Raw genomic sequence first — 22,803 nt, 5'->3', positions numbered from 1 at the left:
CTCGGCCTGGGTCTCACTCACATGAACGGAGAAAGGGAAATAACTCTGGATTCAGCTATTAGTGCGTTTTACAACTTTAAAAACTTAATTTTTTAAATAAGGATTATTAGAGTGTTCATACTGGGAAGTTGATTCACCTCAAAAAAAATTATCCGCTGAGTTACAGACGTCTCTTTCCCAATGTAAGTCTATGGGAAAAAGTATTCTTGGGCCCAATGGCATCACGTGACGGACACAGAAGTTGCAGTACCGCCGTTTGGCCACTACGAAAGTCCGGATCGAAGACCGGCACACTTCCTGGGGGCTTGGTGCATACCCTCACTAGCCGTTCGCGGGTGCGGTGCACATTTCCATGGTAACAACGAGCTCCACTAATCAGAGACCCTAGAAGTGTATGATTCAACTTTTTACCATGGTATATTGTTAAAAAAGTTACCTAGATTCGCAATTCTTCAAAATCGCAATACATATCGAATCGGCACCCATGTATCGTGATAGTATCGAATCGTCAGATCGGTGTATCGTCCCAGCCCCGGCTAATAAATCCACGATTCTGAATAAGAATGTGATTTTCACTTCAGGAACGTCACTGTTGAGCTCTATTCAATTCACAACGTGGCATAATGTGACCAGAACGTGTCCCGTCTCTTTTATACGTCACAGGTGCCGAAAAGTCTTCCACAAAGGATACACCTGTGCATCCTCGCTCACAGCTCCTCCAGCAAACCTCCTCTCTCCTTGAGATACCCTTTTAGGAATTGAGACATCCTTCAAGACGGCGCGCTGGGATCGATTTCCGGGTCTCAAGCCGAAGGAGAGATAGTGAAAACAGAAGAGCGGCTCGACAGCAAAAGACTGTCGGCAATTAGCAGAGCGAAGAGGCAAGAGTGTCCTGTGAGGATCCATTACCCAGAAGATATCAGCGAACATCGATTCACCAAATAAGTTACTGTTCTTTTATGGTCGTGCTATTTTCTTATCATATTCTTGTTAAGAAGCAGAGAAAGTTAATGTTATATTTCTTCAATTCCCTGTTGAATCTATTCCACTGGGCTTCACACCCACAGCCACGAGGAGGGGAGTTATATAAAATATGTATGTATGGTTTGTCAGATGGTGCCACACATATATCTACGCGAGTGACAGCAACATCAATCATAAAGTGAGCTATAAATATTGTAAAAACTACAACACTAGATTGCATTGCAGACACACATTTCATAGCATATTCAAAGCACATATCTGCAGGCTCTTGCTAACTCAGAGAGGAAAGCGAGCGGGGTGGAGATTGAGCGGAGTGCCAGGTGCGGTCCACGACGATACCGAGCCAATTAAGCTCTTTGTATATTTGTTGTTGGAGGAGTCGGAGTACTGATGGCAGGAAGACGTATAATCACACACCTGAAAGCATTAAAAGTGGCTACACCGTCGACGTAACTGTTGCATTGACTTGTTAATTAATTTGTTTGTGTTGAGTGAAGAGCCACAGCTGCAAACCAGACGTCTTTTTCTCGAGGTTTTCCTGTTCAAATGTTATTAAGTTCACAGGTGATTTCAGTCAAAAGGCTTCTCTGGCAATTAATCTTTATTTAACTTAGACAGAATCATATGACTCATCAAGTGAATTGTGGCTTTTGTTTTACAATACCTGATGAACACGGCTTGGGAGTAATTTATGTAAATCATTTTTCCACTACATGACCTCACATAAATGTCTCCTTTCATTTCTTAGAAAGGAACTGATAATAAAGTGTTACCACAAATTAGTTTTAACGCCACAAAGTTTGGCGTCATATGAAACTAGAAAACCTAAGAATCCATTGGTACCAACCATGTCATACTGGCTTGGCGTGATTATCGCTCCAAACTTACACTAAATATTGACGAGGAAAAACTGTCATGACCATTCTCAAAGGGTTCCTTGACCTCTGACCTCCAGATATGTGAATGAAAATGGGTTCTATGGGTACCCACGAGTCTCCCCTTTACAGACATGCCCACTTTATGATAATCACAAGCAGTTTGGGGCAAGTCATAGTCAAGTCAGCACACTGACACACTGACAGCTGTTGTTGCCTGTTGGGCTGCAGTTTGCCATGTTATGATTTGAGCATATTTGTTTTATGCTAAATGCAGTACCTGTGAGGGTTTCTGGACAACATTTGTCATTGTTTTGTGTGTTTAATTGAGTTCCAGTAATAAATATATTCATACATTTGCATAAAGCAGCGTATTTGCCTACTCCTTTGTTAATAAGAGTATTAAATACTTGACAAATCTCCCTTTAAGGTACATTTTAACAGATTAAAAATGTGTGATTAATCGTGATTAAGCATGGACAATCATGCAATTAATTGCAATTAAATATTTTAATTGATTGACAACCCTAATTAATACACTTTCAATTAATTAATTCCAATGCGTTGCTTCCTACAGAGTCACACATCAGGTCTGCCAAACATCCAAAAATGTAAAATTTGTCCACAAGCAAGTATGCAATTCTACATATATGAAAAATAAACTCTTTGAGCTTTTTTTTTTAATCACAGAAATTCTTCTGGAATAATAATAAGCTGTCCCAGACATTCGTCTCTGTAATTAGCAACAAATTACATAGTTCTTTCTAGGAAACTAGCTGGGAAATTACAGCCGTGCTAGCGGTTCTGAGAGGCTGTACCAGCTGCCTCATTCAGTTTTCAGGAAACCTATTAAGGCACTTAATATCAGCCGGTGGAGATATGCAAGTTATTTTTGTGTCATTATTTAAAAAGCTTTCTTTGAAAAATAATTTGATTAATGTGTATTTAGCTGAAAGACAAGGTTGCATCATTTTGGCTTCATTATGAATCTTTTGATTCAGAAGGTGGAAGTCAAACGTCATGCAGTTACGGATCAAATGTAAATCACTGAGATATTCGTTAGAGAGAGACGGCCAGATGGGCTGGCTTATTCAAAGATCTGTGATTATTTTATAAGGTCTTATGTGGTCTAAAAAAACGTTGTTTTCCAGGAAGCAATAGTGATGGGATTTGGAGATTAAATATATATATATTTTCCCTTCGATGTAAATGATGAAGCCGTTTTCCTTCTTAAGTAGTTTTCTTGTAATTCAACATGTATTTCAGCTGAATGGAGCAACAGATGTTCCTCTGATGTGTTCACACGTCTTCCAGCAGGGGTGACACACTTGCCCCTATTCTTAACTATGACGAACAAACCCAAACAGCACATCCCACACAGCAACACATGCAATTAGTCGGAGGCCAGAGGTGGCCTCGAGACAGCAGGCATTACTCTTACTAATAAGCCCCGTCAAAGTGGAACACACCACGCATCCATCAGCCAATAACTACACTGTCTACCTTGAATGTCGTAAACACGCAGGGCGATGCCTGTTAAGCACAACACGAGGTAAAAATAAATGGTCTATCGAGGAATGGAGTTTCTCTCGGTTACTACTGTTGAACTAAATAAGGGGATTAGTTGATCCTCATTGGTGCAGTGCCTAGAAAAACATTTGGACTATTTCTCTGTTGATCAGAGTAAAAAAAAGTACAGCGACAACGACCTTTAAAAGATAAAGTGAAAATAAATGTTTACAAGATTAACAAATTATAAATAACCTAGATTAAAAGCTTTTATAAAAGGTGTTCACAACTCATGAAGTCAAGTCATTATATATGATTACAAATATGTTATCCAGCATTCATTAATAGTTTATATACACCAGTTATGGGAACTTTATAAGATAAATTATAGTTGTTAAATACATTAATAAGCAGTCCTTGTATCTGCTTACAGCTATATATTACAGTGTGTTATAAAACAGTATATGAATTGATTATATACTGCTTATAAGTGATAAATAGTGTTACCGATGAGACTTAATGATCTCCAGAAGTGAATTTTACATGTTTCAACAGCACAAGAAACATTTGAAATAAATAAAATAAATAAAATAAATAAAATAAATAAAATAAATAGAAAAATAAAATAAATAAAACCAAATAATGATAGAAGCTACATTCAAAGGCAATATATTCTGTCCATAATACAGTGTGATTTGTGCATTATGCAAATATCTGTGTACAAATTAAAACATTTAGACATATTTACATGTGATCATCCAACATCCCTTTTAATCACCCATTCGGTATTTTAGATTTATATTTACACGACCGAAAAATAGAGAAACTGTAGTGTGTGTCAGTCATTAAAGATCATAAGAAATGTCAGCGACTGTTTCTTTCTTTTAATATGGAAATGGAACAATATCTTATCATCACAGTGACTTTTCTGTTCCCAAAGACTTTAAAACAAAATCACAGAAGGACATTTCTTTATGTGAATAATATTATCCAAATCATGTTTATATATTGAACATGAATGATGAGCCTCAACAAATACCCGCTGCATGCATGATGTGGATGACTGACATTCTGAAAGGTATTGAGTTACGTAAACATCAGATGGGAATACATGCGGATCACCTTCTGACAGACATGACAATAATTTTGCAAAACTTCTCGTCTCATCAGTAAAAAAACACGTCAATAAAGATGCTAATATCTTTCTCATGCATGCTTTAGCGATTGGATCTATAAAGGCATTCATCTGTATTCAGACTATAAGTGGAAACTGCTGACTTTTGCATCGACACCAGTTGTTTATCTAATTTATTATTTACTGAAGTATTTTTCAGACGTGAACACATGGAGATTGTTATGTACAGTGCAGTGGCTCAAGCTATGAATAATTTATGAGCATCAAAGCTATTAATCAGCATCAATCACGTTGATATTGTGAGGGCTTTGGTTTAGGACCCAGAAGCAGACACAGACACAGCTGGATGGTGGTTGAAAGTCAGGTGGATTTATTATAATTAAAGGTGGTGAGGGCGCTGGAGAAGGCAGGGGACAGGCAGGCTGTTGAGCAGGGTGGAGCAGCTGGAGGAATGAGCTGCGGCGGCGTGAGGATGGCTCGATGGGAGGCTGGCACTGGAATCCAGAAGACAGGAGAACACAAGGTTAGATATCAGAAGCACTAGGAAACATAAGAATAACTCTGGTAAGTAGAATACAGAGCGGCCGAGAAAATACCAACTGGTAGGCAGAACAATCTGGCGAGGACTGGCAGGAAAGCTGGTGTTCTTGTACTGTGGGTTGATTAGGTGATTGTTGACAGGTGCAGAGTGCAGAGTGGAGAGTGAGACCAGGTGCCTGATGAGGAAGCCGCGCCCCTGCCACACCCACAGGCAGGGGAGGGGGAGACCCAGGGAAAGCAGAACACTGAAAAACTCCTGGAGTCAAGGCCAGAGACGTGACAGATATTGCTTCAGACCTTTTGGGGCCAGAGGCTCCCCAGACTGCTCTTTATGCTAATAGAGGTGACAACCAGCAAGTACCATCGTACTAATGGTCAATAGCCTGTCAGGTAGCCGGCTAATGGGCGCTCTATCCCTCGTCCAGATACCTGACTGACCTTACACGCTTTGAACTACACGCCTGAGGCAATTAGAGGACTGTTATCATTTCATCCAAAGTGTCTTGGAAACATTTACCAGCCAGAAATACACGCCTCAGGAGGACACATTATAGCCACCTATGGGTTTAGATCAGCAGGAGCCATCATCTCCTTTCATCAAATTGCCAAGAAGTTCAGGAGAGCAACATGATTCCTTTAATAAAAAACTTTATTGTGCCAATGTTTCAGGAGCAGCGTCAGTCTTCAGGGCACAAGAAAATCATATATTTCCAGGCACCAAGCAGCCTCCTCGGGGGTCAGAGGAAACCCGATGATTGAAGTTTCAGAATCTCAATGATCTTTATTAAACTTTTGAATCAGCTCGAATAATAAAATATGACTTCCAGGGGTTTTAAAATATTAGAGATTAGGAATCAAATTTCCAGGTTGGGCTAATAAATATGATAAAATACTTTTAAAGAGTTTCTGCCATAAACGATCTACACATAACACACTTTTCCACATATTCAGCAAGACAAACAAACAAACAAAAAAACTAGGGCTGTCAAAGTTCCGCAATAAAAACGCATTAACGCAAACTCATTTTAACGCCACTAATTTCTTTAACGCATTAAACTGAATATCTTTGAGTTGTGGACAAAACAAGACATTTGAGGACATCTTAGGCTTTGGGAAACACTGATCCACATTTTATAGACCAAACAACTAATCAATTAATCAAGAATCAACAATGAAAATAATCGTTAATTGCAGCCCTACTCAACATTACCATCTCTTTGATGTTAGACTGGATTTTCACTGTGCCTCGTACTGGTGGTATCGCTGGTGTCTATTCACTGCCTTCAGTGCAGAGGAGGATATGTTTATTTTTATCTCCACCTAGGACATCAACAGTAAGTGGTGGTTTGATGGCTGCTCAGTGCTCGGAGATAATGCTGTAATCCAGGCGAGGACAAAACAAGTGACCCCAGAATACAAATCGTACAATAACATGTGCAAAGCATATATTGAATCCCTGGGGCATTTGCGTGAACTCAATTTCAGATTTTGGCAGCTATCGTCCTCTAAACCCCTTAATGTGTCGCCCACCCACTAAAGTGTCATTCCTGCAGGTTAAAACTGTCTTGTATTGTCAGTACCAACTAATCAAGATATGTTCCTAGCACATGCATTGTATTTGGCAAATGAAAGCAATCCTGTTAATGTCTAATGTCCCTATCTGTTCGACATGTTACCACACAAAGTCACAGGAAGTTATCTGAGATAAGTAGCTGAAAGTTGTTGGATGATTTGTTCCAAGACTTCCTGGCAGGATATGACAGTTTATCGGCAGCTAAAAATAAGAAACACAAGCCAAAAGGCAACACACTCATGCTGAGGCTGTGATTTTAGAAATACAAATCACATTTCTTTGCATTTCACGTTGTAGCTTTGCATATTTTGGAACGATAGTAATTTTGGATGGCAGTTTGTGTTGGATGGTTTGCAATCCCACATTTATTTTGGTGATGAATAACGGCCTGCAGCATACAGAGTCATTCTGCCCAAATGTAATTTTTGTACTAATTGTGTAACAGTAGAGTACATATCAGTACATGTGGGTACAAGGGAACACGGTGTGAAGTTGGGGAATAAGGCAGCACAATCTGGGATCTTAAAAAATAATTTATACTGTTATTTGTTTAACTTCCAGGTACTTTTTCTGTTATTATGGTAAGTTTATATTATTTCCGACGGATAAATTACACTGTAAATTGGGAATAATGCCCTATGTTGCATGTCGCAATCCTTACTTTGCATTTTTATTAATAGAAATTAACCACATAGTTACTGGGTATCAATATTTAGTATCAACTAATATACATAATGAAAAGTTTCTGTCTTGCACCATGGTTTCATTTAGTGATGTAAATTAGTAAATACTTAAAGGGACTGTTTGTAACTTTTTAAGCGTATAAATGTACCGGGTCGGGACACATGCGTCCCCGCTCCTCTGCCTGCCCTTCATTCAGACCGCGTGCGTTCTCGCTGTCTCGCTCCCCCTCTAGACGTGAACACGCGCTCACTCCACACTGCAGGAGAGTTAGTTTAGCTCTGAGAATATCTAGTGAATGTACAGTGGACGTTTGTGCAGTAATAAATGCTGCAGCTCCTCCAGACCAACAGAGGTTTCCCGTGTCTTGTGAAGTGACGGGAGACGTTACCGTCACCAACCGGGTGCCGGTGTCTTCCCTGCTCCCTCCGGCTGCGGTCGGGAGGGCGATAACGTTTCTCTTCCTGCTTCAGCTGAGGCAGTAAAAGCCAACACTAGGATCAGCAGTGATTCATGGAGAGACCTTCATCTGGTCAGCTAACATTACTGCCAAGCAGCTGAAATATAGAGTGATATTGTGGTTTTAGCTGACGTGTGTCGCCTCACTGTTTTGAGCGATGCTCGTTCATGTCTATTTAGAGCGAGCAAGCGCGAGCCTGACGCTGACTTTTATTGACTTAACGGCCACAGGTGTCGCTGTTTCTGAAAGTTACAAATAGTCCGTTTAAGTTATAACAGGCTAAGTTTGAATCTACAAAAAGCTGGTGCAACTGGCTGCAGGTCTCTTCTACTTCAAATTGATGGACTGAAAACTGTCCTAACAGACGGCTTAAATAAACAGAATAAATAAATGTTGATTTGTGTGGTCAAAATATATTTGAAAAGCTATGTGCGTGTCTCTGCGTCTAGACTGAAAACTCTCATAAAAGTTCAATATTTCACCATCTAAACTACACTTGTTCAGGGTGGAGTGTTTTTCTCCGAGGGCTGCACCCCCTCCATCGTTAAATCAAGTCGTTAACGTCAGATGGATTTTCTGTCTTTGAAGTACGGCCAGTGCAAAATAAGAAAGGCTTAATTATTCAAATACACAGAAATCTGAATTATTCAAAGCCTGACTGATTCGCTCACTGCTGGTCTGATTGTAAATGGATTCGCCAGACAAATATCTCAATCAACAGTGCATTATTTATCGGTTTCTGATGAGAAACTCAATCAGATGTTGACAGAGAAGCACAATCTCCAACACTGACGGCTGATTTACAGTAATACTGAAAATTGCTTTTCCCTCTAAACTGTGCTTTTATCTTTGCCTCCCCAGAGGTTATGGGCAGCATACAGAAAAATACCATTTACTGTTTACCTTTTCTTATTAAACCATGCGTTATCCCTGAAGGCCAGAGAGTGCTCTGGAAGAACAACTTCACCGGCTAATTGTCCACATCTTTCAGGACACAACGAGGGACAACCATCCAGCATCTACTTGGAAAATCCCTTTGCAAAGTACAAGCATTTGTTCCGCAGCACAAACAGCAAAGATGGTTTATATCAGATCAATAAACTGTGTTCTGGCTTTCTCTTTCACCCCGTTTTAATTATATCATCTCCATCCCGCCCTCCTTCGGGCTCCATGGGATCACAGTACGCCGCTGTCAGTTATGTCATGTCCGCTCATTTGGAAGTGATTGAAGCTGACATCCTAGGTGTTCTGGACCAATTGCCCTTTCCCTCGCACAGCGGAGAGGAAAAACAAATAGCTGCCACAGAGCAGGAGGAAAGCAGGACGCTTTTAAACTGATCAAATAACTGCACTTATCAGCGAGCGGGCCGAGGTCCACTCAATATTTCCCTTATTTCCCATGAGACATCAGGAGTAGTCGGAAGGTTAATCAGATGCTTTTTTTGTGTTAATTGATGAAGAGAGGATGCTTTGATGATAATCACCCAATTACTCTTAAACTGCAACCTTTGATGGGAAAAATATATATAAATGGGGCGGCTTTTTGAAATGGTCTTCAATGAGAGTGAAGCGTTTGGCACGCTGCTTTTACGTTGCTGAGCGCCTCGCGTTTTTACGATATGTGCAGCTTATGTTGACAAATTCAACTCAGAGCGGAAAAGCACCCAACCTCATTTGTGTTTTTTCTCATTGTGGTGACTTTTCCTGGATATCTGAAGCTATATGACTTTAGTAACCGTAGTTATCGTAGTGATCTGAAGAGAAAACAGCAGGAGGCAAACTAGTCCAGTACTTGAGATTTCAGATAAGTTGTTTTCATTCATTTAAACTGTATTATTAACTATTTTGGGTAGCGTAAAGTTCATGGTTTGTATTAAGATAAGGTATGGTTTGGTGGTTGCCTAGCAACAATATAAAATAAAAATATGCAGCGATAAGTGATCATTTCTGTGGGTTTGTCTCTATGAGCGACACCATTTTCCCCATCGTTCATTTAAAAATATCAATAAGTGCAGCTTTAAAGTAAAATTACTCCTTGAATTATTAAATAAAGAAACTATTTTCATGTCATTCATTACAGGCAGGCATGATACAATATAAAAATTTCATAAATAATAATATAATAATAAATATAATATATAATAATAAATAATTGAGATTCAGGAAGATATTACCCAATAATCATTAAAATGTTTCAATATCACTTTACCTTACATTTAGGGTAAGAAACAAATATTATTAGTGTCACAGAGGTTATTTTTAGTGAAAAACAAACAAATCAAAATCTTAAATAAGGTAATCATGTATCATAAAGTCGCCAGGCATAACTAAACGATAAATTAAAAAAAATAAAAATAGAAACATTGTGTGAGTCTGTTCTTTCTTACATGATAATTACTGTATTTTTTACATTAGTCTCTATTTCTCACTTCTCTACCATGATAGCGAGCTAGATGGTTTTTCTAAGTCACTCGTGAAGATATTTGTGATTATCTCAATAATGAAAATTCACCATGATCAACTTATTGTGAGTGTTTTTCATCGTGATCCGTCCCGTCCCTTAGTACAGGTCCACTAAACAGAGAGCAAACAGGGAAACGTCAACATGATTTTGGTGCTTTCACTGGGTGAGGAGCTCTCATTGGAGTTAATGGCCCAGCATGTTTGGATTTCTCATCCGGTGTTCAATAAATCAGTGAAACAAGCTCAAACAGTTGACGACCAGACTGCAGAACCAGGGTCACCAGTTTTAAACTTGCTTCATGAAACAGGAAACAAGCTGGTTGTGCAGCTCTAAAGAAACGAACACCAAGACTTTGTTTTGTGAACTACTTAATTACATTTGAGATGAGACTACAGGCTAGATAAATTGGGTGACTGTTTTTCCGAGGTGGTAAATATTTTAGAAGTTTCTCCCCCTCACAGCACAGTACTTGCTCACTCTCTCCTCCATCGCTTCAGCGAGGCGAATATGTGTGAAGTCTGGTATTCGCCAATTTATACCCCTCCTAAAACTGCCTGCGCCTACTCTCCCACATACAGCCACACTCTTTTCACAAACTGCAAAACAGAGTTAAAGCAGACCCCTGCAGCTCCATATGGTTTTCTGTCAGGGATCATTAGCAAAGTGTGATTATTGGAACAATTTGTAGATTTTAAATTCACTTTTAGCTATGCCAACTTTATCCAGGGTTGTTTAAAATTCAATCCCAACTGCAAGACAGACTATACATTACACAATATAACCAGACCTGTGAGTTACAAGGTTGTCATAAAGCAAAGGTGATATGGTCTTTTTGTACTGGGCTGCATATATCTTGCAATTCCCACCCTCTCTGTTATTACTTTCAAACATGTAATCTCAACATGACAGCAATTATTTCTCTACTTTGATGTAAATTGTCCCAGACGGGTCTGCCTGCATGTTCGACGTGATAGAAAGACAAAGCAGCAAGAGTGATTTAAATGACAAACAGCACGTATAGGTAGAGACTGAAGGGTAATTTTGATGTGACTCACCGCCTGGTAAATGATAGTGGGACAAAACTCACCCCATCACAGTCAAGAGAGACGCCTGATATAGCTCATCAAACAGATTCAACCGAAAGGACTCTGAATCACAAAGACAACAGAGGATCAAAGACATCCTGATTACAGATTTAAGATGTCAAAGAATGGAATTAGAGATCCATTAGAGATATTTTCATGCTGATAAAAACTGTGTTGAATAGCAGACTAAAAATGGAAAAAAGGTAAACTTTGCTCAGGCAAGTCAACTTTGCTGAAAAATCATAAAATTAAATTTGAAACACCGAGTCAGGTCGAAAACAAATACTGTAATAGTCCAGCACTCATTTAATATAAAAACAATGTGTATCTATGGAATAATATTTCAATAAGATAAAACTATTTCTCTTAAATTAAAGGAATAGTTTGATACTTTTTAGAGCTGCAACGATTAATCGATTAGTTGTCAACTATTAAATTAATTAATTAACAACTATTTTGATAATTGATTAATCGGTTTGAGTAATATTTTGAGAAAAAAAGTAAAAATTCTCTGATTCCAGCTTCTTAAATGTGAATATTTTCCGGGTTTTTTTCCGACAGTAAACTGAATATCTTTGAGTTGTGGACAAAACAAGACATTTGAGGACGTCATCTTGGGCTTTAGGAAACACTGATCAACATTTTTCATAATTTTCTGACATTAAAGACCAAACAACTAATCGATTAATCATGAAAATAATCAACAGATTAATCGACGATGAAAATAATCGTTAGTTGAAATACGCTTCTTCACATTCTTGTTGAGAGTTAGATGAGAAGATCGATACCTCTCTCATATCTGTCCATGAAATACAGCTACAGGTGGAAACAGCCAGCCTGGCTCTGTCCAAAGGAAACAAGCTGCGTACCAGCACTCCTAAAACGTGATTTTATGCTTGCCGCATCTGCGTAGGTCACGAATGTCCGCACGGCCAAAGTGAAGCCACATCATCAGACACTGTGTTTTGTGCAGTAGGTTTTTGCCTGTCCGTGTATATCCAAATTTTTCTAGTTACGCAGACGCGGATGAACGACGAAAATTGAGAGCTTTGAGGAGCTTTGAGAATGTCTGTTTGCAGCGAGAAGAAACCCGCATAGAGTATAAAATATCCAAATGTTTCCTCATTAAAAATTCCACGTCAGCTCATGTCCGTGTGATCATCCTTGTGGAAAATATAACCGAGGCTTAAAGCTCACTAATTAACACGTTCTATCTTCTTTGTTTGTTGTAAAGCCCCATGAGGCAAATTTGTGATTTGTGATATTAAGCTATACAAATAAAACAGACTTGATTTAATCAACACAAAAATTGAAGCGTAAAAACGTTTCTTTGCGGTTTCATGTTGGATTGAATTGTGCTGCACTATTTTCTTGACTTGGCGCAGTGACTTCATAGAGTCTCTTCGTCGCTGTGAAGTTGCCAATTTATACAAATTAAACAAACGAGAAAGTTTACCAAGTCTACAACACAAAATCTCATCTTCATCGTACTTTACAAACTTACAAAACACTAATTAGATTCAACCTGGAACAAACTCAGCTCCTCTGTTTATTTTCCATTTTGTCTTTGTGCTTCTCCTCACCTTGTTGTGATTGATGTCTTCATATTGTGTTTTCTTATCTCTTGTATAATATTCGCTGTGAACATGGAGTTGGTCTTAATGGGATTTTTTTCCTAATAAATTATCAAATGTATTATTTCTCCTGTGCTCTCGTGGGATATCTCGACTACGACTCGTATGAAAAGGCTGTTTTGATTGACACTGCTACTTTATTATTCTGCTTTGACTTTTTCTCTTCCACCTTTTTCGCATTTTTTTTTTTCCAATTTATTTGAACAGTGAAAAAAACTGCAACTCAAGGATTTTTGCGTGAGGATTTCAACCTCACACACACTGTCAATCAGGTTTCAAGACAATATGCACACAGCAGCAGATTTGATAATGGACACACAATTTCTCCTGGGATGCTGTAGCCGATAAAAAGCAGCATGGTGTCTTATATACAGTATCCGTAGCTGTGAGAGAATCTCATTATATTCTCCTCTTCTTTTTTATAGCTCACACTAAACCAAGAGCAGTAAAATCAGTGAGTGGATACAATCATTTCAACAGTCCAACACTAACGGCTCCCTGGTTTGTTGCAGTATTATTCCAGTGTGCCCTCGGTCCAAACAGCTGTACAGTAAAACAGACCTGACAGCCATCAGATCAGATCTGCTCTGACAGATTCTCACACTTTCCCAGGTGTGCTGAATTTATTACAGGTTGGATTTGGCTCATCGCTCACATTGTTGCTGTGTTGAGGGGACTGCAGACAATAACGATGGTACAGTACATACAAACAGACATCAAGAACTTATAACTGACAATGACTGCAGGTCTGTTAAGTTCAAGCTAAATTGATTAAATCTAGGCAAGAAAAATATGAAAGTATTACTTATGCTGTAGTTTGTTTGAATTCGGCCTACTGTTCAGAGCCAAGCATGAATAATGTGAAAAGTGACTCCCTATTTCATGTATTAAATGTTTACCATTATCACCATCATAGTCTTGCATATTAGCACGCTGACATCTGCTGATTACCACTAAACTAACTATCGTTTAGTGTGGACTTTGCACCTTAACTTAAAGGGACTGTTTACACGTATAAATCTACCGGGTCGGGAGTCTCTGCTCCTCTGTCTGCTTGCCTTCACTCACACACCGCGCGCGTTCTCCCTGTCTCGCTCCACCTCTACACGTGCATGGGCGCTCACTACACACTACAGGAGTTAGTTTAGCTCTAAGAATATCTAGTGAATGTTCAGTGGACGTTTGTGCAGAAATAACTGCTGCAGCTCCTCCAGACCAACAGAGGTTTCCCTTGTCTTGTGAAGTGACGGGGCTCCGCAGACAGAAACGTTATTGTCTCCGACCGGATGCCGGTGTCGGGAGACGATAACGTTTCTCTTGAAAAGCCAACACTAGGATCAGCAGTGATTCATTGAGAGACCTTCGTCTGGTCAGCTAACATTACTGCCAAGCAGGTGAAATATAGAGTGATATTGTGGTTTTAGCTGACGTGTGTCGCCTCACTGTTTTGAGTGATGCTCGTTCATGTCTATTTAGAGCGAGCACAAGCGCGAGCACGACGCTGACTTTCGTTGACTTAGCGGCCGCAGGTGTCGCTGTTAACAAGCATTTCTGAAAGTTACAAATAGTCTCTTGAAGAGAAAACTTACGTAAAGCTGGTGCAACAGGCTGCTGATGTTTATCCAGGTGATGATATTATCCTGCTGCGTCATGTGTTTTTCTGTGGACTGTAGGACACACACTGTGAGGTGAAAACCTTGAATATCACATTTTTAGCATGAGAAAAACAGCTTTCTTTTTAGTTTAACCAGATCCTTTGAAAGACGTAAGCATAATAGAAGTTTCTCATCTTTCAACTGCATGGAAATCATTGCATTGTATGCTTTGCATTGTCTTGCCTTGAATAATGAATAGTTTAAAGTAAAGTAACTATTAAAATTAAGAAAGCGGCAGAGAGAGAATATACCAGAGTTCAGGGGTGGTCCTCCATATTCATGCCTCATTCATGAATATAAATCTAAATCCAGGGATTGAACCAGTAAGCTCTTACTGTAAATATTGCAACAATAAGGAAAACATGTTTGTTTGTCCAGAAAAGCCTGATAGGCTGAGAAAATACTGCCAAATGGATTTTCATATGTGGTTCCTTGCCTTGAGGAAGAGGCCCAAACTGGCATCACAGGAGACACTTCATTACATTGTTTTCATATCATATTATTTTTGGACTTGATTGTGCCGTTTCTTTAAGCTTTAGTCACACTGTGGATACCGTAAACACTTTGAAACAGACACTCAGTGGGCAGAAATCTTTGCTTCTTCGATATATAAAACATACCAACCTTCTCTGTTTCACAATGAGCTTACTTTTCATTTATATATCTCTTATAACTCCTGCTAATTAAACGTTTGCTGTGCTATGCAGCCACAAAATCTTTGACCTTTACATCAACGTTCACAGCTTTGTGTTTGAACATGAAAAAATCCTCTCGTCTAATAGCAAAACTGTGTAATTGTCTTCTCTTCTTAACACCTTAAATAATAGATAGGCAGCCTCCTAGAGGGGTTTCTGCATTGATGCACTTTATAGATATGAACCTCTGGGTTTTAACACATTTCATATCCATTTGGCTGCTTTGAATAGAGCTAATTGGAAAGCCCAACAAACAAACAAACAAACAAACAGAAAGCAAAACAGTTTGAAGTATCTGCTAGAACCAATTCCTTTGACGCCCCGCTGCATTTATATCTTGAGCAGCTCTGACTGAGCTGAAGGTCATCGATTCCCCTTAAATGACTCCAGTGAACACGAAGCAGCCCGAGATCTCACTCACAGCTCGATGAGAAGGTTATTCAACTGAACAGAGACTGAGCAGGACTTGAGAAAGAGAGAGGTCTCGCCTCAGTGGGCGCACCTTAATATTGTACTGAAAAGCAAAGTTCTACTTATTGATATTTTCAATAACACTTAATTGAGTTTATTAGCTTAATTGAATGGCTTAATTGGTGTGTCTGGGTGCTTTGCGTGACTGAATTGTCTTGTTGTAATGTTGCATTTCTATTATTTGTCTTGAGGTATAGAGTTGCATCGATTTCTGATTTTGCCTCTCTGGTCCGGTGTACGAGCTTACACCGGTTTGATTTTGTGCAACCGACTGAATCGGCATTTGTCATTATGACATGTTCTGGCGTCACGGCGCTAAATCCAGTTTGTATTGCATTAATAATAAGTAGGGCTGTCAAAGTTAATGCAACAATAACGCGTTACCGCAAATTCGCATAGCGTTAGCTGGCGCAGTTTTAAAGCCAGAGTGAAGATACTGGCATCATATGAAACTAGAAAAACATAAGGAATCCATCGGTACCAACCATGTCATACTAGCTTGTCGCAAAGGAGGCTTAATAATGCTCCAAACTTGCGCTAAATCTTGGCGAGGAAAAACTGTCATGGCCATTTTCAAAGGGGTCCCTTGACCTCTGACCTCAAGATATGTGAATGAAAATGGGTTCTATGGGTACCCACGAGTCTCCCCTTTACAGACATGCCCACTTTATGATAATCACATGCAGTTTGGGGCAAGTCATAGTCAAGTCAGCACACTGACAGTCCGGTGTTTGGCTTAAACCGGTGTTTTTTTACACTGCCCAACCCTTTTCAGGTACCTTTTGTAAACGAGATCTTGAGGTCTATGATACTTCCTGAATAAAGAAAGCGCAACTAACTAAGTGACTTATCTCTTTATCTCTGGAGAAGACATTTTACGTGATCAGTAACAGAAACTTCCTCTCTACAATTAGAATAATTCCATTAATAAAAAATACTGAGATTAAAATAGTAATTAACCGTAAACAACAAGAGAGTTCTTGGATTACATTTAAGTCTTAATGATCTGCATCTAATAATAAAATTATGCCTCAAGAAGTAAACAGCTTATTTCTGCAATTAGACCTTTTACACTGTGAATCAGCATGACTCACTGTGGAGGATAAAAAAAAACACTACAAACAGCTAGAGAATCGTGGCATTGGACTTCTGCATGCAAAAATGCAGATTTTGCATCCATAAATAGAAAGATTCTTCTTCTGAGGAGCTGTGAAGTTATCCAGTAAGCCACATTACTGCCTCATATCATACTGCAAACACTGCAGCACAACACCTTTTCCCACACCATCGCCTTCACCCAGGCACCGACCTCTCTGTAGAATAATTAATTTACCTCTTCAACCTCTTGAGGAACATTAATGGAGGTTAACAGACAGCCGAGAACAGACTGGGGAGCCTCAGAGTTGACAAAGATTTGTGCTATTTTTGGAGCAGAACTATTATCTTCTGGCAGATTCAGCAAAGAGCTGAAAAGGGAAGGACAAATAATATGATAACCTATATTGTATATTTATAAAAACCTGCATTTCTGTCACTGAAGCTTGATGCGGTTGTGATGTCGAGATGATGAGCCGTCAAGGACTAAATGACCCGTTGCATCAGTGTGTGGGCATGTATCTGTCACCCAGAGTCCTCCTGCTCCCTTTGTCATAAAACAAACTGCTGAAGATAAAAAGGAAAATGCCATCGGTGTGAGCTGTGAATTACCTACTGTGCTGTGGGCGCTCACGATGATGCAACGAGGCGACTCTCCAGGCGACAGAATAAAGGATCACAGAGCGTTTGAGTGCGGGGAAGGACTTTTCTTTGCTTCCAGCATCAAGGAAAGGTGCACACTCAAGTGCCCTATAAATTCAAAACACAGTAACAACATATTCAGTAAAAAATGAGCTGGAATCTGACTCATTTTTACCATATAGTTAAAAGTCCCTGTAGAGTAGGTTGCACACTGGCCAAGCATATTCTAGTTTATGCATTTCTATTATTTATTCCATCCTGCTGGCACAATAGATCTGTAGTCCTATGTTGTTGTTGTTGGCCTCTCTGGCTGAGTTATGTTGGCATAGTAAGCACATGTGAGTACAGCATACTTACCTGCTATCAAAAGTAATTTCTGGTCATTTCAGTATGTATTAAGTAACCACTCAATTTACTTATACGTTCTATTCAAAGTCATTGTTTTGGTTACATGCAACTTCAATCACCCATGTTTGGTGCCTGACAGCTCATCCATATTACCTGCTGGTCATGAGTCCAAACAGCCAAACAGGAAGTACTCGTACTTGTAAATTCATTGGAGGGAGGAGAGAGGGGATGGAGGAGGAGCCCAGTTGGTGGTGAGGCAGCATGGCCTTTTTTTTATCTTATAACAAATAAAACAAAATGAAATATGGATAAAACAAAAAAAACGGACAAAATAAACAAATAAATGAAAAATAAATAGATAGATAAAAAAATAATAATAAAATAAAATAAAATAAAGAAATAAAGAAAAATAAAGAAAACTTTTAAAAAATACAGGAAGTGAGAGCTTCCAAAGAGCTTTATAGTAGAGGGAACTCAGACTGTACCATGGTGAGAAGAAAAGGGGGGAGGAGTCTTTATTGTGTAGCATCCCAACACTGTATATTATGCCTAAATTGATTTAACTAACTTTAAACTGGAATAATTGGGTGTTTTGGTTCGGTTTCCTAAGGTAACTACGATGAAGGTTTACATGTGTTGGGTGACACTTTATGACTTTATGACTAAACTAGGGCTGCAACTAACGATAATTTTCATTGTCGATTAATCTGTTGATTATTGTCTCGATTAATTGATTAGTTGTTTGGTCTATAAAATGTCAGAAAATGCTGAAAAATGTTGATCAGTGTTTCCCAAAGCCCAAGAATGACGTCCTCAAATGTCTTGTTTTGTCCAGAACTCAAAGATATTCAGTTTACTGTCATAGAGGAGTAAAGAAACCAGAAAATATACATATTTAAGAAGCTGGAATCAGAGAACTTTGACTTGTCTTTCTTAAAAAATGACTCACATCAATCAATCAATTAACAAAATAGGCAATGAATTCAATATTTGACAGCTAATTGTTGCAGCTCTAGACTAAACAAAGACTATTAGATGTCTTCAAGTTGACTATGCTCTAAATAACTGATGGACTGAAAGGGAGTAACAGTTTACAGAGTGCTTTTTTTAAATGTACAAATAATATTTTCCCTTTTAGTTGAAAGAAACTCCTTTATAATAACAAATGATTACCTTTAATTATGGTTTACCAAATTACATGTATTAAAAATAGCAAATCACTTAACGTTAATTGCCTGAAAACAATTATACAAAACAGAATTGGCTTATACCAAAATATTACCACACACAAAACTTAAATCCACTCAGGTTTCTTCGGCAAAATCTCTATTTCTCACCCCTTTGACCACTATTTCCCTCCAGCGAACTCAGCTCAAAAGACTCTTAACCTCACAGTGGGCCAAAACACTCACACACAACAAAGATAAATAGAGTTGAAGGCTCCAAACAAACAACAAAGTCCAACTCACAGTTCGGCATCAGTCCTAGAGAAACAGTTCATGGTCCAAAAGATGAAACCAGATGGAAGCGGAGGTCAAATCCTCGCCAGCACCACAGACTGTGTAAAGAGCAGGCACACCAACTGTCCTTTCCGGTCAGCAATGGCGTTATCTGACCTTGTAGCATCTGGATGGACCCAACAGGTGTCTTTATCAGAGCACCCAGACAGCATTTCCAGTCACCGTGGGGTCTGTCTGACCTTGAATCCAGCGCTGGTGTTACGTTGAAATCTGTTCCCCAGTCAGATAGTGTTTGACCCCCGTTAAAATGATAGCGCCCTCGGTAGTTAGGGTTAGTGTTGGTTCAGGTTTAGTTAGGGGTAAACACATATCGAATGGAAACAGAACTTGACACAACACCGGGTCCAAGCTCACACTCGACTTGTTCACTTATCTACTAGCTCAGAGGTCAGCGACCTTTACTATCAAAAGAGCCATTTTAGGCAAAAACAAAAAAATCTTTCTGGAGCTGGCAAACCTTTGATAATTGTGATGAAGGTAACACAGTTTATAGTCTAAGTATATAGTATATAAGACTAATGCAGTGAGGGCCAAAGTGCAAATGTACTGCTGATGAAGTTGAAGTTGGTTCAGTTCAGGTGCAGATCTGCTGGAAGTTTGCTGGGCCTAAACTAACTTCTGTATGTGTTGACTGAGGAATTTCATTAAACTTTAATAATAATAATAAATTGTAAATTCCTTTATTTTATTGATATCAGTACAAATATTAACAGTAGATTGACAAGCAGACACCTAGGAAAACAGAAACATTATTATTTAACCTAAAGTTTATATTTTATGCAAACAAATGGACAAGAAATGTCACGAGAGTGAGTGCAATGCAACAAGGAATAGGACCCAAAGGCAGACATACGGTGCGTTCCAATACCCATACTACCATACTATGTAGTAAGCCAGAAAAAGATTTAATATATCCCAATAAAAGCCTTTATGTCAAATGCAGTATGCCAAAAAAAACTAGGATGTCATTCTGCAACCAGTCGCATTTTGCAGTGTGCAAGCCAGCATGCTTTTCTGGCTTTTCTGACCCACAATCCTCTGTACAGCGGATATATATGAATGTATGTACTTTGTAAGGGCAGCTGCAGTATGTGCTAAAAGGTAGAAAAGTCCAGACAGAAGTATCAGAGTCCACAGGTAAACAGGAATGGGGTTGGGGAAAAGGTGCAGGCAGATGAGTGTCTGGATGAAGGGGTCAGGTGACTGGGGCAGGTGGAAACGTCTGAGGGCATCTGGTGGACAGGTGGCAATCACCGGGTTTGGTGAAGTGGGAGAGTGGCTGGAGGGAGGGAGGGACAGAAAGGCAGGATGAGACAAACTATGGGTTGTAAATAATGATAAGAAAGTTTATTTTTATGCAAACAAATAGACAAAAAAAGTGAAAGAACACATTGCTTTAGTAGATGTTGCATTTCTCTTGCATCCTGTGCAAAAGCAGATTTGCATTTTTAAGCCTTACTCAGGTTCAATGGCAATGATTTTGTAAATTAATGAGCCTAAAGGCATAAAATGAAGGCATTAATATCTGTTGCTGTCCAGCCTGAAATCCTTTACACTGTTTTTTCTCAATTTTACTGCTTTATACGACTCTCTTTCTCTTTGAAGTGCAGTATATAGCTAACCATATAGCTGCTGGGGGAATGAAAGTAATGCTTCTGATAATGTCTGTTTTTACAGCTACCAGATCTGTCTCCTGTAGTGACCGAATAAGATGGACCCTTGACAAATCCTAAAATATGAGACCAGCTGGCATGAAGGAGGTGGAAGGAGAGACACCAGGTCTCTTTTACTGCCCCAGTGACGCCATTTATCTGCAAGCCATCAACTCTCTCAGTCCAATTATTTTGGAGGAACATGTTCCATTTATCCCAACCTTCATTTTATTCCTGAGAGATCTCTAATTAGTTGTTTCCAGAGCTGCTGTCCGCGAGGCGACGAGTTAAGCCTTGAAACAGAGTAATGGATGTGGAGGAACATTAAACCTTCACAGCCTTCCGGACAGACGTTAAAGACGGCCACCTGACTGGCTGAAAAGATGTATATGGTGTGTGCAGGATGCATGAGCACTCGGGGACTGAGAGGAGGTGACACATCAGTTTCATAAGTCAGAAAACCCGAGGGTGATCCGCTCAATGATTCCAGCTTCCCAGGTGTATGAAGAAAAACACATTGTCAGTTTTCTTTCTCTGATGTCTTTGTCTGCCTTCAGACTTCCTGTGGACTCTGTTGCTGTCTGGCAGTGAATGAGGCGTGAATATGAAGTACCTCCGTCCTCATCACATCATTACCTGCTCTCCGTGCTTCTCATTACAGCCTCTTCCCGCGGGAGTGCACGAATCACTGGCTGCAGGGCTATTGGATCATGTTGTGCTGGTATCAGGTGTTCCTGTTATTGTTCAACCCTGACTTAGACTTAGATTTTGACAACTTTATTGTCCCCAAAGGGACTGAGTGTATATATGAGCAAATAGCACCTTTAAAGCTGTGGACAGAGCATTTTAAATCATATCATATGCAGTGTATTCCTAATTTATTGAATGTATGCTATTTACTTCAACAAAAAAATCGTAATAATGGCTTGAACACTGGAATATGTTGGTTATTTTTGTGCTTTCTGTGCTGAATCAACAGAAAGGTCTGTGTGGTTCATTGATTGTACTGTATAGCCCCTTTCCCCACTGGACAAAAAAACCCACTAACACCCACTAACATCTGGCTTTTGTCTTTATTAGGAAATGTAACACTCTGCATTCATTCCCAGGACAAATGTCTCTGCAGTAGTCGGGTATTTATCAGCTTAGACATCCTAATTTTCCGGCACGATGCTATGTGACGCGCATTTAAGTGAATATATAATAAATAAAATCAACAGGGATTTGGACGATTATTATTATTTATTAACGTACAAAACATGTAATTAATATGCTGTCCTCAAAGCCACCAGACTCCAGTCAGACAACAGTAACTTTACCTCGCCAATCATCGAAATACACTTCATTCAAACTCAACAGAAACTAAATAAAACTCATCAAAACTGACTTTGTTAGTCTTTCCACTGTTCCAACAATCACCAACTCTGATTTAGATTAAATAAACCCTTAATTCACCGAGTTAGATGTGAAAAGAAACAGCTGTTATATGCGCGCCTCAAGGCCACCAGACTCCATTGACAGAAACAGTCATTTTACCTCGCTGATCACACCGTCTTCGTTTGTCTTTCCACTGTTCCAACAATCCCCAACTCTGGTTTGAGAGTTTGAAAGAGAGACTGAATACATAAACAAATATAAAAATAAGTAACCAACGTAACTTATTCACTGTTTACTAACCCTGTATTCCAGCGCGTTCGTGACGTTGAATGTGACGCACCAGGAAAAAAAGTCAGAAAGGCACACTCGTCTACTGACAATGGGAAAGGAGTCTATTGCCTATTTTTA

The 22,803-nt window shown here is 39.2% G+C and overlaps 1 protein-coding gene across 5 annotated transcripts in view; it reads right to left on the bottom strand.

Moving 5' to 3' along the window:
• The window catches only part of LOC141759581 (uncharacterized), a 30,499-nt gene extending 12,378 nt beyond the window's left edge, over positions 1-18,121 (bottom strand). For 2 of the 5 annotated variants that reach the window (XR_012592153.1, XR_012592152.1), the window contains exons 1-3: positions 18,000-18,121; positions 17,469-17,606; positions 14,530-14,600 (exon numbers count right to left, since the gene is read on the bottom strand). Coding sequence is in view for 1 of the 5 variants with exons in the window: in XM_074621760.1 (XP_074477861.1) it covers positions 14,530-14,600; positions 17,473-17,606; positions 18,000-18,109 (315 nt within the window). In the remaining 4 variants the exon portion in view is untranslated. The remainder of the gene's footprint in view (positions 1-14,529; positions 14,601-17,468; positions 17,607-17,999) is intronic. The other 3 variants (XR_012592155.1, XM_074621760.1, XR_012592154.1) reach the window with 3 other exon arrangements.
• Positions 18,122-22,803: the final 4,682 nt, after the last annotated feature.

This window comes from Sebastes fasciatus, chromosome 21, assembly GCF_043250625.1.
Source record: "Sebastes fasciatus isolate fSebFas1 chromosome 21, fSebFas1.pri, whole genome shotgun sequence".
Taxonomy (NCBI): domain Eukaryota; kingdom Metazoa; phylum Chordata; class Actinopteri; order Perciformes; family Sebastidae; genus Sebastes; species Sebastes fasciatus.
Note: the sequence above shows the minus strand (reverse complement) of the source record. Positions and strands in the feature narration are given on the sequence as shown.